This window comes from Oenanthe melanoleuca, chromosome 9, assembly GCF_029582105.1.
Source record: "Oenanthe melanoleuca isolate GR-GAL-2019-014 chromosome 9, OMel1.0, whole genome shotgun sequence".
In the NCBI taxonomy this organism is placed as follows: domain Eukaryota; kingdom Metazoa; phylum Chordata; class Aves; order Passeriformes; family Muscicapidae; genus Oenanthe; species Oenanthe melanoleuca.
In genome coordinates this window covers 14,317,227-14,334,202 of record NC_079343.1, presented here as the reverse complement: position 1 = coordinate 14,334,202, position 16,976 = coordinate 14,317,227, and the positions used below count along the sequence as shown (strand labels likewise).

The 16,976-nt window shown below is 45.5% G+C and overlaps 1 protein-coding gene across 1 annotated transcript; it reads right to left on the bottom strand.

Moving 5' to 3' along the window:
- Positions 1–2,485: 2,485 nt before the first annotated feature.
- OTOL1 (otolin 1) lies at positions 2,486–16,951 on the bottom strand. Its single transcript, XM_056499136.1, has 6 exons — positions 16,614–16,951; positions 16,106–16,200; positions 5,939–6,238; positions 4,352–4,432; positions 3,507–3,578; positions 2,486–3,363 (listed from the first exon to the last, which is right to left on the bottom strand). Exons 1-6 carry the CDS (start codon positions 16,949–16,951, stop codon positions 2,486–2,488), a joined length of 1,764 nt encoding a protein of 587 aa, XP_056355111.1.
- Between the last annotated feature and the right edge of the window lie 25 nt (positions 16,952–16,976).

The window sequence follows — 16,976 nt, the reverse complement described above, 5'->3', positions numbered from 1 at the left end:
TCCTCCTCCAATTTACATTTTTTATTTTATTTTAACTCCAGCTGTTATCCCAGAGAAAACACCAGAAATTTTCACCATTATCTAAATTTTCCTAAGCCTGATTTTCAAGAGGTGTGATTTACAAGACAGAGATACAGAAATATTGAAGATGTCCTGTCAAATTTAACAGGAACTTTTATTTATGAAGGACTTGGAATGAAACATGTGCAGCTTATTTCTCTTTCTTCCCATCCCAATATGTCCTGTAATTTCATCCTTACTTTCCACAGCTCCCAGCTGCTTCCTTCATAAAGAGAAAATATTCTGACAAGTTTTATCCAGCAAGAGCTGCTCAGCAGAATCACAAAGGCTTTGAACCCAAATTATTTGACTTGTTGTTTATAAAGCTTTCCTCTCAAACCCCAAATCTCCCACCTTTAAAGCCAATTTAGTTCCCAGTGTTACCCAGCTGAATATCAAAGAAAAAGGGCAGGAGTCAAAGTGAAAAAAGAACATTTTAGCTCCCATAAAACCATGGGATTATCCTGGCATTTTGTCCATTCTGCCAAAGGAAAGGCTGAGCCAGGTGATTTTATTGACTGGGTTGGTGCCCTTTCAACCCCAGACTGATTTAACAGTGTGTTAAACACATATTTAGGGATATTTTAGAGCCTGAGGAATGGTTATGGAGCAATAAAAGTTCCCTTGGATAATAAAAAGTGTGAGGATAATATTCCACAGGTCTATAAAATGGAGTTTTACTCCTTGGAGTCCCCATCTCCTCAAAGCCCCAGTGTCTGTGTGCTTGAACTTGAGCCTCCCAGTTTCTCCAGCCCTCAGCACTCCACAAATGGAATTTCTCCTTAATGAGCATTTCCTTAATGATTTTTCATTAAGACTGAAGTTTAAGGGGTAGAAAGTACAGAAAGGTGGGCAAGAGGCAACTCTAGAGAATTTAGTAATTTAAAAAAAAAAAAAAAAGTTTCCTCTGACAGGGAGAAAAGTGCATCAGAAATTTCCCCATGGCTGCTTCCAAGTCAGGGGTAAATCAGTGTTTTATCATCTAGAAAAGTCACATTTACACTGATTTTTTATTTTAAAAAATTAGAAAAGAACCACCCAGGGCTTATTGTCTACCTCCTCTCCCAGACATTTATCTGGCTCCCTAAGAGAGAGGCTCCAGCAGACCCCACACCCTAATTCCTTCTCAAAGAAAATAAAAATAAAACTTCTTTTCAAAAGATCCATCTCCCATTAATCACTGAAACCGTGAATTTAAAAAAATCAGAGATATCTGAGTTTTAGGATGACTTATTCCTCTTTTCCCCTTTTTAAATGAGGCAAAGTCTGGAGAGGCTCAGACTAAAACCAGATTAATTTAGAGGCTGCAAACCAAAGCTTAAACTGAGACAGATAAGCTAAAACAAAGCCAGTGCATTTTCAGTCCAGCCACAGTTTTATCTTGTTGAAATAAGATATTTCCTTAAAAAAGGAGTAAAGGACAAAAGTTCTGGCTGCAACAAAAAGAGTTTCACCCAGAAAATGGAAAATCTCTGCTTGAAGAAGTTCTTATTTAAAAAAAAAAAAAAAAAAAAAAAAAAAAAAATTCAAAGAAGTCATTAAAATGAGCCACATTATTCAAAGTTACCCCAAAATAGACTTGAAAAATTTAATATACATATCTAAATTTAGGAGAATCTCTGACAGATGATATTAATAGGAAAATAGACCTCATAAAACCACCCAGGAGCAAATCCTTCTGGTTTCCACATTAAATCTTTTGCTGGTGCAAACACTTCTGACCTGAAAGTCTTTCAAGGAATATTGGAGAAATTCCACCATCCAGACAGGGCACATGAAATCATGGCACAGCTTTTCCTGGGAATAATTAAATAAAATATTCATCTCTCAGCTACTTTTGAAAGTTTTAGGTTTATTTTTGTTTAAGGAAGGTTTTTTACACTGATCTAATATTCTTTTAGACAAATTTTTCTGTAATTTATGACCAAGACTAAAGCACTAATTAATACTGATTCAAGGATAAATGAGAGATAAATTCAAATTGTTTCAGGTGATTTGAAGGAACCTACTGCTCACGTTGCCATCTGGCTGAGCTCTATAAATCAAACCCTGGAATTTTTACCAGAATTAGAGGTGATTCCTAGAGGGAGTTTGGACTATGCAGGAGCTGGGAAGGAGTTCCATTCCATGAATAGGGAAGGAGTTCCATTCCATGAATATTTGAATATTATGTTTGAATGTTCTATTTGAATATTCTGCTTGAATATTTTATTTGAATATTCTAATTAGAACCTGTGCTGAGCAATGCCCTCCCCATGCTGGTCCCGTTGGTGCTTGGACATGGCACGAAGGCCTCGTCACTTCTTCCGACTAACCCGCGCCTGGCAAACTCCAACATTTTTGTTAAAACTTCACCAAAATAACAACTCAACCAAGGTGCTGCCCTTTGCTTAAGCTAACCTCGGGGTCACCGTCACCCCTAAACTCAGAGGAGCACCTCAAAGCCGTCAGGGTAGAGCAGGAAGCCCGTGAAGACGCTGTCGTCCTCGGCGCCGGCGTAGAGGCCGTTCCAGTCCTTGGCGACCTCCAGCCACACTTGGTCGCCCACCCTGAGCTTGAGGATGGTGAGGAAGGAGGCCTGGTCGATGTCCTGCCCGTACAGGGTGTCCCTGGCCTTGGCCACCCTCCTGCCGCCGGCCACCAGGCTGAGGCGCGCGGGCCGGCCGCGCACGGTGACGTGGTAGGAGAAGACGTAGGCGCCGGCCACGCTGCAGTTGAACTTGCCGGTGCTGGGGTCGTAGTCGCGGCGCTCGTCGAACCACACGCGCTCGAAGCGGATGGGCGCGTTGGGCGGCGGGAAAGGCCGCGCCAGGCCGGCGCTGAAGGCCGAGCGCGGCGCCCTGGGGCCGTCCCCGCAGGCGCCCTTGGCCCCGCGGCTTCCCTTCCTGCCCGGGGCGCCGCGGCCGCCCTTGGGCCCCGGCTCGCCCTTGGGCCCCGCCGTGCCCAGCTCGCCCTTGTCGCCCTTCTGGCCCTGCTGGCCCTTCTGGCCCTGCGTGCCGGCCGCCCCCCGGCTGCCCTCGCTGCCCGTGTCGCCTTTGCTGCCTTTTTCCCCCTTGCTGCCCCCTTCCCCTCTGTCCCCCTTGGCCCCTCTGCCCCCCGGCTCCCCGCAGTATCCTTTGTCCCCCGTGTCCCCCTTTTCCCCCTTGTCCCCCTGTTCGCCACCCGCTCCCGGCTCTCCAGGCTCCCCTCTGTCCCCTTTGTCTCCTTTGGTGCCATTGTCACAGGTGTCCCCTTTCGCTCCCTTTTGTCCCTTCAGGCCGGGGAAGCCGTAGCTGCCCTTGTTGCCTTTGGCTCCAGCTTCACCTGAAGGAAAAAATAGGATTAAAAACCACCAAACTGGATTGCTCTGGAGGTGGAAGGACCACCCAAGGGGTTGCCCCTTCCATGCTGTTGTAAAGCCCAGAGCAGAGGTCAAGGTCAGAGCAATCCTGGATTTCCAGACCTACCTTGCAGCCCAGGTTTCCCTGGGTAACCAGGGCTTCCACTCGCTCCTCGCTCCCCTTGCTCCCCTTTTCCTCCTGGGACATTCCACAAGAATTAATGAATTAATGAATTAATTAATCGCTGCTGGTGTGTGCAGCACAGTGAGCATCACACCCTGCTGGGACCATCTTTGTGTGTCCCTCACTGCATCAATAAAACAACGTGGGGTTTGAGGAGACACCTCAGGAACCTCAGCTGGACCCCAGAGCCCCCAGCACACCTCGATCCAAGATTTCTGCCTCTCTGGGGATGGAAGATGGAGAAGGTGACAGCTCTGAATTCCTCATTCCAGGGTGGCCAGAGACCTTTTTTTAGGAGTTAATCACTGCCTGAGGGGCTGCAGGGCCTGAACAGCAGCACACTCTGCTGGGAGCCCGGGATTCTCCAGATCCTGCCAGGATAAAGCTGCTCCAGGCCCCTAATGAAGGGCAGGTTTCCTTTCAGGAATACTTTCAGGATAATTATTGCTCAGCATCTTCACTGAACTTCTTTTGCCTGAGATATTGAAATTGAAATGCAGATTTTACACCTGCACTTTTTTCCTACTTCTGTCCTTAATCCAAAGCAAACTGAACCCAGATTTTGAACTCCTGCTCAGAACAAGAATTTTCGAGTGAGATCTTTATGAGCAGCTGCTCCCATTCCACCTGAGCAAACACTGCCACCACCTGAGCTCCTGTCCCTGCTAAACCTCTCCAAGGCTCAATCCCTAGCAGCAAACTGCTTTTGCTTTGAAAAATAGGGGTTTTTTAAAATAATTTTGTGGTATTTTATGAGGACAACATCATTTTCCAGTAGCCTGGTTTACCTCTTTCTCCTTTAGAGCCTTTTGGACCTTGAGGGCCAGGAGTTCCTGGCAGCCCAGCATCTCCCTTCTCCCCCTTGGGACCTGTAAAATCAACAAAATTATCTCAGTAACTCCAAGGTTTAACTTCTAAATAACATTTCCATCAATATCTGAGCAATGTGGCATTGAGGAAGTGATTCCATCACCTTGGGAAGAGCTGCTTGTTTTATTTGACATCATCAAATCTCACAGCTTTGGATTTCAATCAGACTATTTAAAACCAACTTTGAGCTGCCTCAGTGCCACAGGAGCTCAGAGGTTCATAAAACATAGAAATTAATCTGTCTTTAATATCTGAGCACATCCAAGGAGCTGCCACAGCTTTGGAATTTCCCTTTCCTTAAGGAGAATTAATTCTGCAAATGTAGAAGGAGAACCTGGCTGAGAGCTCCATGAGGGAATGAATTCCTTTCCCTTTTCCATCCCCTTGGGAATCCAGAGATTCCCAGTGCCTGTCTGGGAGCAGATTATGGCACCTTCAATCACCACAAGAACTTTTCCATCAAGAGATGAGAGATCAAATTCCCTTTACAGCCACCACAATTTTCATGAGCCAGCTGTTCCCAGGCCACGGGGAGTGAAAATCCCTGGAGTGTGTTGGATTAAAGGAGAATTATTTCATGATTTTCCCACCTTTCCTCAGATGAATAGTTCCCATCCCCAATATTAGTGCTATTAAAGTGAATTTTGGCAGATAATGCACTATTCATTAGAGCAGGAGCAGAATTAGCTGCTCTGTGGATGTGTATTTGAGCAGTAGAAAGAAAACACAAAGTGTATTTTATTAAATATTTAGGTCCTTTGTAGAGAGCTTCTGCTTGTGCTTTATTTATTTATTTATTTTAAAAATGGAACCCCAATTTTTTTTTTTAATTTCCTCTTTTGCAATGGGAAAAAAAATGGAAAAAAATAAAAGAACATTCAGTAAAGATGCAAAATTGCTTGAAGGTAGTTTGGAGGTTATAAAGCCATGGTTGGAGTGAATGTGGAATTAAAGCTGTGAATCAAGGGGATCAGGGATCAGAACTGAGGAGTGGGGCCTCCTGCCAGCAGGGATTTGGGACAGTCTCAAATCCCAGTGTGATCCCAAAGAATCCTCATTCACACTGGTGGTTTGTAACTTCCAGGATGTGGCTGACACACCCTTTTCTGCTCTGGATTTACACAAATCAGAATCACATCCCACATTTCACACAATTACAGAATCACAGGATATCCTGAGCTGGAAGGGACCCCAAGGATCCTCCAGTCCAACCAACCCCTGTCCCTGCACAGACACCCCAAAATCCCAGCCTGGCCATCCCTGGGAGCAGAATCCCAACTCTCCTGGAGCTCTGGCAGCCTTGGGGCTGTGCCCATTCCCTGGGGAGCCTGGGCAGTGCCCAGCCCCTCTGGGGGAAGAACCTTGCCCTAAAACCCAAATACCCAACCCAAACCTCCCCGGGCCCAGCTCCATCCATTCCTTGAGTCGTGTCACTGGGGGCTGCAGATTGCTGAGATGTCCCCCCAGATGAGGTGCTGCTGGCACAGCTGGATGTGTTTGCACACCTGGGGGTCCCTGCGGCCCCGGCCAGCCCCGGGGTCCCGCCGCGGGCGGGCAGCAGTCGCAGCAGTTGAAGAAGAGCTCGGCCGAGTCCAGCGTGGAGTTCTCCGAGGGGAAGAGCGTGGGGAAGGCAGCTGCTGGCAGTGGGGCTTTCCCTGGGACAGCCTGGGGAGCAGCTGCTGCCTGGGGAGGTTTGGGTTTGGTGTAGAGCACAGCTGGGGTCACCTTCAGGGCAGGGCGAGCGGGGACGAGGGCGAGCGCCAGGAACAGCGGGAGCGGCCCCGGGCAGCTCCACATGGCAGCAGCTGTGGGAGAACAGGGACACACCGTCCTGCTCTGCATCCTCTGCCCCTTCCCCACAGCCACCACAACCTGAGGGTGCCTCTGTGTTGTGGCTGCCTCATCTTGGGAAAGGCTCAAAGGCAGGTTGGCTTGAAGGGACATTAAATCCCATCCCGTTCCATCCCTGAACCCTAAATCCCACCCTGTTCCATCCCTGGACCTTAAATCCCATCCCATTCCATCCCTGGACCTTAAATCCTTTCCCATTCCATCTCTGGACCTTAAATCCCATCCCATTCCATCCCTGAACCCTAAATCCTTTCCCATTCCATCTCTGGACCTTAAATCCCATCCCATTCCATCTTTGAACCTTAAATCCTTTCCCATTCCATCCCTGGACTTTAAATCCCATCCCATTCCATCCCTGGACCTTAAATCTCATCCCATTCCATCCCTGGACCTTAAATCTCATCCCATTCCATCCCTGAACCCTAAATCCCATCCCATTCCATCCTTGGACCTTAAATCCCATCCCATTCCATCCCTGAACCCTAAATCCCATCCCATTCTATCCTTGGACCTTAAATCCCATCCCATTCCATCCTTGAACCCTAAATCCCATCAAAATCAAAAGCTTTTCTCTACAAGAATAAATGGAAACAAAATGAAATGTCAAGTTTTCCAAACTCAGCTTTGGCATCAAATCTCAATTATACCAAAATTTTGATTTTTTTTTCCTTCATTTCTGCCTGATTTCCTGGAATTTTTTTAGTGCAAACTTTCACATCTGCTCTTTTTATTTTTAAAGTTTTATTCAGCTGGCCCAGGAAGAAAGGACAAATGTTTTCCTATAGGCCAGGTGATCCTCTCAGGTGACTGCTCACAAAAACACCTTTGTTCCTTTTTTAAAGCAGGGTCCCCCCTGTAAATGCAGATGGAACAGAGCCCCTTTCTTGCTGGAGCTGAAACCCAAAACCAAAAACCCAAAACCTCCAGGAGAGACCCCCCCATCCCTGTCATCCAGAGGGCAAAAGGAGATCCAACTCCAAATCAGGAATTTGGGGGCTGGGTTAGAACCTTTCCATCTTTAACAATTCTGTTTTAGAGAAAATTTGCTATTTTAATTTTTTTTAATTATTATTTCTCACCTTTTTAATGCCAAATGGAATCATTTAATGGAAAATTGATTCCCCACATAAAACCCCCAGTGGTCACTTTTGCCCATTATCCATAAGGATAAATTATCCCTTCTCCATGAGTGTGTTTAATTAGAATTATTAGAATCTGGGATTCCATGCTCAGATTTTTTTTTTTTTTTTTTTTTGCCAAGGCTGGGATGTTTTTTTCCCTGCCAGCCTTACCATGAAGAGTTTTCCCAGGAAACTGATGTGGAGGGAGATGCTCAGCACCAGGGAGCAGCCAGAGCCTGCAGCTGCAGAGAAAAAGGAGAAAAAAGGTGAAAAAATGGAGAAAAAAGGGGAAAAAAAGGAGAAAAAAGGAGAAAAAATGGAGAAAAAATGGAGAAAAAAAGGAGAAAAAAGGAGAAAAAATGGAGAAAAAATGGAGAAAAAAATGGAGAAAAAAAGGATCATATAGGAAAAAATCCCAAATTCTCCTTTTGAACAATATCCTCACACAGGAGCATCCTGTAACAGCTGGAGATAAGTAAATAAACTCATTATTTACACACAAAACCCCCCCAGAGATTTTAGAATTTAATAACTTTATGGGGAAATCCTAAGTCAGTTCTCAAATCCAAACCTTTCCCAAGTTTTCCTGTCCCACATCACAAGCCCCAAACCCAGGCACTCTCCAGTTCTGCAGCCAGATTGATGCATTGCTGTCAAACACTGGGAAAACATCATTAATAAACAAATTATCTGAAAAAATTAAATCCTCAGAGCAAGGAATTACTAAATTTTAATGGCCAAGACTCTTTCTATATTAATTATTCTTAAATAATTATTTTAGGATTTTTTTTAAATGCCAGGGAGTTGGAACAAGAAAATCTTTAAGGTTTCTTCCAACTCAAACCAGTCTTTGATTCTAAATAAATGCACTTAAATAAAATTGAAATTTTGGACTTTTCTATTGCATTAATTCACCACCACTGAATATAAAATCATTCACTGGAATCCCCCCACTAAAATTATAATTCATAATGGACACAAAATAGGGAGAATTAAACTTTGCTGCAGTGCCTTATAATTAATAAAATTAATTTACATTTAATTGGACCTAAATATCTACTAATTATTAACATATTTCCCATAATAAAATGGCAATAATACATTTGCTCCCTAAAATTCCAACTATTCCAGTTCACAACTGGAATTTAACCCAAATCCATCAGTTAAAATATGCACTTTATCTTATTGAATTATTTCTAGTTCTTAGATGTATGAGGAAAGAAAAACCTTAATCCTCATGCAGTTATATATTGATTATAGACAGGAATTTTTCTGGAGACAAATCCTATTATCTTTTTTTCCTTTAATTTATTATATTATATTTATTTTATATAAATTCCATTACTCTCTCCTACCTTACAAACTCTCCTGCTCCCAGGAGGACCCACCCTCCATGGCACCTGGAAAAAGGAAATCTTATTTTGGGAGAGAATCAGTTTTATTTTATCCCAGCTGCTGCCCTGGCCAATGAGAGCCTGCAGGGGAGACCAGGGGGGATTGGCAAAGTCCCCTGCAAGGAGCAAGGTGACACTGAAATCCCAGGAAATCAAACCCTGGGATTGGAAAAATTCCCTGCAAGGAGCAAGGTGACACTGAAATCCCAGGAAATCAAACCCTGGAATTGGAAATGTCCCCTGCAAGGAGCAAGGTGACACTGAAATCCCAGGAAATTAAACCCTGGAATTGGTAAAATTCCCTGCAAGGAGCAAGGTGACACTGAAATCCCAGGAAATCAAACCCTGGGATTGGAAAAATTCCCTGCAAGGGGTGAGGTGACACTGAAATCCCAGAAAATTGGAATTGGTAAAATTCCCTGCAAGGAGCAAGGAAATCGAATCCTGGGACTGGAAAAATTCCCTGAAAGGAGAAAGGTGACACTGAAATCCCAGGAAATCAAATCTTGAGATTGGAAAAATTCTCTGCAAGGAGCAAGGTGATGCTGAAATCCCAGGAAATCAAATCCTGAGATTGGAAAAATTCTCTGCAAGGAGCAAAGTGATGCTGAAATCCCAGGAAATCGAATCCTGGAATTGGTAAAATTCCCCTGCAAGGAGTGAGGTGACACTGAAATTCCAGGAAATCAAACCCTGGGATTGGTAAAATTCCCCTGCAAGGAGTGAGGTGACACTGAAATCCCAGGAAATTAAACCCTGGAATTGGAAATGTCCTCTGCAAGGAGATGTTGAAATCCCAAAAAATCAAATCCTGGGGTTGGTGAATTCCCCTGGAAGAAGGAAGGTGACACTGAAACCCCAGAAAATAAAATCCTGGGATTGGTGAATTTCCCTGCAAGGACCCTGAAATCGCAGAAAACCAAACCCTGGGATGCTGCTTGGGTGTTTTGACTCTCCCCCAGAACAGTTTTTGGGATTTAGGGATGCTCCTCTGTCAATCACTGGGTACCAGATTCAGTGAATTTGTCTGGACAGTGAGGACCCAAAGGAGAAGGAATTTGCCCATTTACTTCTGCAAGTTCCAGGTTTCCCTCTATACTTAAAATTCAGATTTGGCTCCTGAGCTGGGAGTGTGGAAAGGGGTAAAAGAAAAATAAAAAAGCTTCCTTATTAAATGTTAAATTCCCTTTACTAAGGGCAAATTTTGATGGCATTTTGCTTTTTTTCCCCCAAATTGTGCTTGAGAGAAATAAAACCTGAAAACAAAAGAGAAAATAATCTTGGGGTTTTGCCTTTATAGTTATTCTGTTTTCAGCTTAAATTTGGGGGTAGAAGGGATTCATTTGTGATGAGAACTTTCAATACTGTGTGGGGTAAAAATTATTTCATTTAAACAGAAAAAGAGCAGTGGCTCATGTAGGATTTTAACTACTTGGCTAGAGAAAATACATTTATGAGGATTTCCATTGGATTCAGAGGGATAAAAAGATCTCCCTGTAAATTCAGACTCATTGCATTTGGTGTTACTAAAATTCAGGTATCAGGGGGAAGATGAGATAAAGAAAACCTGCATCAGTCTGGATCCCACAACCCTGTACCAAACATTGATCCAAATCCCCAAAATCTGCAGGATGGCAGCACAGTTGCACCTAAAAAGGAATTTATTGCCCTTTAAATTTACTGGCTAGGAGATCCAAAAGCTTCTATTTCCCAAAAATAACCACTTGGGGAATTATTTAAGAACTTCCCGGTGCCTATTGCAGTCTCTGGAGTCCCAAAATGCAGATTTGCAGCAGAAACACGCGGTTATTTATGGGAGGCACCAGAATTACAGCTCAGGAATTATTCCGGGCTCCACTCCCACACTGGGGCTGGGTTTTCAAGCTTTTTGGGATGTAAAACATATTCCCCCAGGTGTTAGCCCAAACCTCGCTCCGGGATTTCCTTTCTCGGGAGGTCTGGGCTAAGAAACGCATCCATTGTCTCCTCTGGCAACTCGAGACAGGCAAAAGGGAAAAGGGATAAAATTTCCTGGCTCCCCTTTTGCACCGGGGTCTCCCTTTGTGAGGCAGCCCCGGGATGTCATGGACACCCTTTTTCCCCTTTTTTTTCCTTGTTTTCCTTGTGTGTTTAGGAAACAAAAGCATCCTCAAGAGCCCTGGCTTTGCTTTTTTGGGATTGTTGCTCTTCTTGTGCCCAGTGCCAGATTTCAGGGAAAATGGGAGGGGCTGGAATTCCAGGCTGGAGGCGAGAGCGGCTCATTCCTTTGGGGCAGGGCTGCCATTCCCTCCCCATTCCCATTGGAAAAAAACCATTGGAATCCTCCTTTAATCCTGGCAAATCCATTCAGCATCCGACTCCCCACTTCAATCAGCATTTTATCAGTTTTTTATGAGACAAAGGGCTTGGAGATTGAATTCAGGAGAGGATCCCGCCCATTCCTGTGGCACAGAATCCCTTTGGAGGCGATTTCACCTCACCAGGTGTTGCAACACTCCTTGGAAATGAGGAAATAAAGAAATAAGGAAATACGGAAATGAGGAAATATAAGGAAATGGAAAGCTCTGGTTTCCTTTCACCCAAATTCTTGGCTCTGGCACATCCGGGCTGTGTAATCAAACCCGGGGTTCCAGCACAGGTCAGAGTGATGCAGCACCTTCAAATCGCAGCAGGAAGCAAAAATCTGGCAATAAAACTGCCTCTGTGTGCTGGACTCAAAGAATTTGGGGAGTTTGTGGAATTTAGAGAGTTAAAAAGCAAAGGAGAGTGAGAATTTTATTTTTTTTCTCACCTACAAACTCGCTGCAAGGGCTCTGGATTTGCACTAAAATCCGGGGAACATTCCCACTGATTTCTTTTAGGAGCTGCCTAAAACTCTCCAGCTCCTCTGCAACTCACCCAGAAGCAGCAGAGGCAGCAAAGTATCTCCAAAAAATAATCAGGGGGATGTATAACAGTAATAAATGATGAATAATTGTAAAATACATTGTATTTTTTCGATCTCCTGACTCAAATCACAGAGTTGGAACAGATCATTAAAGTTCAACTGCTGGCTCTGCACGGGACATCCCATCAGGAATCCCAGCAGGAATTCCCCAAAGAATCCCACCAGGAATTCCCCAAAAATCCCACCAGGAATCCCATCAGGAATCCCACCAGGATTAAGGCAGGAGTGGAGTAACTTCATTTCCATCTCTTATTTTTCATTTTCATCTCTTATTTTTTATTCCCATCTCTTATTTTTCATTCCCTTCTCTTATTTTTCATTTCCATGCCTTATTTTCCATTTCCATCTCTGGTGCTTTTCATTCCCATCTCTTATTTTTTATTCCCATCTCTTATTTTTCATTCCCATCTCTTGTTTTTTCCCTTGGAGAGGGAGAAGGAGCAGAGCGTGCTGAGGTGGGAAGGATTCCTGCGGTTCCACGGAGGGGGCAGAGCCTCCAGCTGTGCCAGATGTCACCTCCTGCTGGAATGGGGGACAAAAAAGGGGGTTCAGGCTGGCAGGTGGAGCTGGGGAGGGGCAGGGATGGGATGGAGAAGGAAAACGGGAGGTTTTAGGAAACGGGAATTGCTGCTCCAGGTGAGGCTCAGCACAAGAGGGAGCTCCAGGAGCTCCCAACAGCTCTGAGTTTGCAGCTGAAGCACAAAATTCAGGGAATATCCCGGCTGGAATGGCCCCACAGGCATCATCCAGTCCAATACACCCCAATAATCCCACCCAGGCTAAGAACTAATGACCCCACAGACCCGGAGCCATCGGGATCCACCCAGGACAAGCACAACATTTTCTCAGGATAACTTCCCAAAATGGAATTTTTTGAGCACAAAAATCAAGTTTTTGAGAGATCTGCACTGCTCAACTCTGTTTGCATTGGGAGCAGCAACATATATAGGGGAAACGAATCAAAAAATGCCCAGATATGGGAAGAATTCCTCATTTTAAGGAAATTTCCCATGGAGATCTGGTATTGGAATGAGCAGGGTTGATGTCAACGCTGGGTGGGATCTGATCAATGGGTGATTCCTCCCAGAGCCTCCCAAACTCAGCTGCCTTCTCCAGAGGGAAACTCAAACCTCCCAAAGCAGCTGGATTTTCCTCTGGAGCACTTTGGGAGCAACCCAGGCATTCCCAGATGGGAATTCCCATCTGATATCCCAGCGAGGGACATGCTGGGTTCTCCAGGTCACAAACAAATCCCAGTTATCCCAGTTATCCCAGGAGACCACACTTTGCTCACCCAGAGCCCAGCCTGGCTGGAGCAGTTTAATATTGGCCAAGGGACACAGCAGGAAGCAGAGATGTGAAAATGTGACTCACTCAGGACTGGAGATCCTGCCCAGCCCTTGTTCTCCAAACTGATTATTCCTTTATCTTCTAATTACTTGTTCCTGATCCCAGAATTCCACCCAGCCCCTCCCGCAGGCCAGTTAACCCAGAACATTAATTAATATTGATATTGATATTGAGGAGGACAAGGCTGCTGATAAATAATCCCAAGTCCACTGAATGGCACAATTAACAGATTCCCATAAAACAGAATTTCTCAGAAGGGACCAGGGAATTAATCTGGCACAAAATTCCAAAGGAAATCAGGGCGGGAGGGACGCTGAACCTCTCCTGCAGAGCCACCCATCCCCGGGAGAGGAGCTGTGGTGGCACCTGCAGCCCGTGGAGAGATGATGACCCACAGTGTCACCAGCCCTGTCATTAGCTAAAAGGCTTGTTCTCTAATTTGTCGGGCTGGCTTTGACTGCAGCTTCGGCAGGAGAGGGTGGCAGGATCACCACACACCAAATGAGCTGGGAACACAATTAGCAGCACAATAATCTCGGGTTTAGCCAGAGCATCACCTCTGCCCAGAATATTCTGCAAACTCTGCCGAATCCCATGCTTACCTTGGAAGTTTCTTGTCCATTAATCAAGATATCATCAGCCAGACAAGATCTGAAAAAAAACACATCCAGGTCTTCCACTGCTGGAAAATGAAAAGAGTTCAGGCTGTTGCTTTGTTGGGTTTGCAGGAACATCCTCAATCTGCCCAGATCAGATTTTAGGGAGAAATTCCTCCCTGTGCAGGTGGGGAGGGTGCCCAGAGCAGCTGTGGCTGCCCCTGGATCCCTGGAAATGTCCAGGGTCGGTTGGACACCGGGGTTTGCAGCACCCTGGGACAGTGGGAGGTGTCCCTGCCATGGATGGGGTGGCACTGGGTGATTTTAAGGTCCCTTCCAACCCAAACCATCCTGGGATTCTGTGAAATTGGATCTTTTGGAAAGCCCTCCATGCTCCAGGCTGGGAAGAACCTGACCTGTTGTAAAATATTCCTGCAGGGCTGTGACAGAGCCCAGAGGCTCAGGAAATATTCCCAGGCTCTAGAAATGCCTTGTTGGCCTTTCTGGCAGGGCAGGGATTTTATTCCCATCTCCAGGGGCTGAGCTGGATGTTTCCTGCAGGAGCCAAAACAAGCTGGAATCCCCAGCAATAATTAACAAAAATAAATCCCCAGAGGTCAAACCAGGAAACTGGGGATAAAAGGAAACAAATCCATATTTTTATCTACTTTATACAGGAAATTTGGTCTGATTTTCACCATGACAAGCACAGGGCTTTCAGGGAAGGCTGAGGTTCCAGCAGGTCTGGAGCAGGAGGATGGTAACCCTGAGGAAATTGGCAATTTAATGTAGTTGTGTCCCTCATCTTTTAATTTATAGGCCTGATTTTAAGGCACTGGGAGGTTTTGGGGCTCAGCCCAGAAGGGTCATCCTGCAGCTGGTACATGCAAGGGTTAGGTTTATAAATAAATTTATTTAACCACATGAAGTCTCCCCTTTTCAGACCCTGCTCTAATAGAAAAGTTAATTCAAAAGTTAATTCTTTATTTCCCTTTCTTTTTTTTTTTTTTTTTTTTTTTTTACTTTTTGTTCCTATTTTGTTAATTTGCTTTTCATTCCTTGCAAGAGGCTTCTCCTGAGTGAGGGGAGGAAGCAGCAGGAGGCTGAGGAGGAAGCAGAGCCTGATAAATCAAACCACAGCCTCCTTTCCATGAAACCCTGTCCTACTTCTCAGAAAAGAGCTGTTAACCCTGAATATGTTAATGTTAACCCAGCTCCAACTCCAAAGGTTCTCCTGGCAGGGCCCTTGCAGCCCTGTCTTGTCTCAAGGCAAACAAAACTGGATTATCAGCAAATCTGAAATTCATTGTCAGGCAAACCCTTCTCCATTTCACCAGCCAGAGTGTGTCAAAGGCAAATTTATCCAACATTGAAAATTCCTCCACAGCAACTGCTGAACTCACCTGGGGGTGAAGGGAGGGGCTGAGGGGGCTGGGAAGGGGATGGAGAATTCCTGAGGGAGCTGGAAAGGGGCTCAGCCTGGGGAAAAGGGGATTAGGGATTTATTTCTTTTATCCTTGGTTTTATCCCCAAAAATCGTCAAAACTCCCCCAAAATTCACCTCAAAATTCAACTCAAAATTCAACTCAAAATTCAACTCAAAATTAACCAATTCATCTCAAAATTATCCCAAAATTATCCCCAAAACCGGCCAAAGTTCAGTCAAAATTCACCTCAAAATTCACCTCGAAATTCACCTCGAAATTCACCTCGAAATTATCCCAAAAATTACCCCAAAAACAGGCAAAATTCACCTCAGGTGAATTTGGGTGAATTTTGAGGTGAATTCTGAGGTGAATTTTGAAATAAATTTCGAGGTGAATTTTGAGGTGAATTTTGGGGATAATTTGGGGGACCTTGTGGCTCTGCACAACTCCTGACAGGAGGGGACAGTCAGGTTGTGCCAGGGGAGGTTCACTTTGGATTTTCAGAACAATTTCTTCCTGGGAAAGGGCTGGGATGGAGTCCCCATCCCTGGAGGGATCTGAAAGCCGTGGGGATGTGACATTTGGGGACAGAGCTTAGTGGTGGCTTTAGGAACACTTGGTGATCTTGGAGACCTTTTCCAACCTAAATAATTCCAAAATCCAGGGATTCTGTGCCCATCAGAAGCAGCAGCTCTTCAGGTGGTAATGAGACTGTGGGGCAGGTTTTGTAAATTCCTCTCTGTAAAGAATAAATGGAATAAATACCCGAAATTAAAATGCTGTGTGGAGAAAGTGCCCTGATAACCCAAAACGCTTTTGCCAGGGTTTTTAGGGGATTAAATTTTCACTGGCAAAACCACTGTGGCCATTTCCAGGGATTTCAGCATCCGAGCCCCAGGGCGCTGCTCCCAGCTGGATCTGATTTTAAACAAAGCCTTTGCATGTGAATATTTTCATATCAAAGCCTAAGCAAGCATCAGTCCCACAGCCAACATCCATAAAAACGCTGCTGGGGTGGGCAGGGAAGCGGCACATCCTGATGGCCCCTTTGTCACCTGCGCCGCTCTGTTTGTGCAAGCGCCTTTTAAAGGACAGAGCGGATTTAAAGCATCGTTAAAATGTGTTCGAGCAGGAGAAGAGCAGCTTTGCCAGCAGCTCTCACACCTGGCCCTGGAAGGGTTTGCATCCCTTTGCGGCCGGAAGGCAGCGAAGCTTTGTTCGGTGCGGGAGGTTGTGCCCGGAATCTGCCGCTCCAGGGGGAAAAGCATTTCCGACACTTTTATTTCTCATTTAAACTGCAAAGTTACGTTCTGAAGTAGATGTTTGGTAGCGAGCAGGACACTAAATTAAGATTTTTTTATCTCTGAGACAGAATAAACTGAATATACGGGAACCTGAGCCTCATGATTGGGGGTGAAGGAATCGCACAGGATTTCAGCTAAAGTCGTGTGAATACTTGTGCATCCCGATCTCTCCTTTCTGGAAACTCCTCACCCGACACCTGGGGGAACAGGATCAAAGTGAATTATCCCAAATCCCCTCTCCTCCCGCTGCAACTGCGGCCCCAGCTCCTTCCCACTCATTCCCTTGGAGCCGGGACGCTCGCAGGCACCTGCCGGCACCCTGGGCAGGATAAGCACGCTGCAGGGTGTCTGTCGCGATACAGGGGTGCGATGTGAAGGGTGTCTGTCGCGACAGAGGTGCGATACAAAGCCGCTCAATGCGGGGCAGCTGTGGCGCATCCCGCACGACTCCAGCGCCGGGAAAAGCCGGGGAAGCACGGAGCTCTCCAGGGAAATAGCCGGCGTCCCGGAGGTGCCAGCCAGCTCCATCCCACGGGTTTCCCCAGCCCGGCTC

Coding starts and splice junctions, on each gene's coding strand:
- OTOL1 (XM_056499136.1), bottom strand. CDS start 16,951: ATGGAGCTGGCTGGCACCTCCGGGACGCCGGCTATTTCCCTGGAGAGC. Junction 6,239..16,105: donor CGTTTTTATGGATGTTGGCT/GTGGGACTGATG, acceptor GTTCTCCCACAG/CTGCTGCCATGTGGAGCTGC. Junction 3,364..3,506: donor AGGGAAACCTGGGCTGCAAG/GTAGGTCTGGAA, acceptor TTTTTCCTTCAG/GTGAAGCTGGAGCCAAAGGC.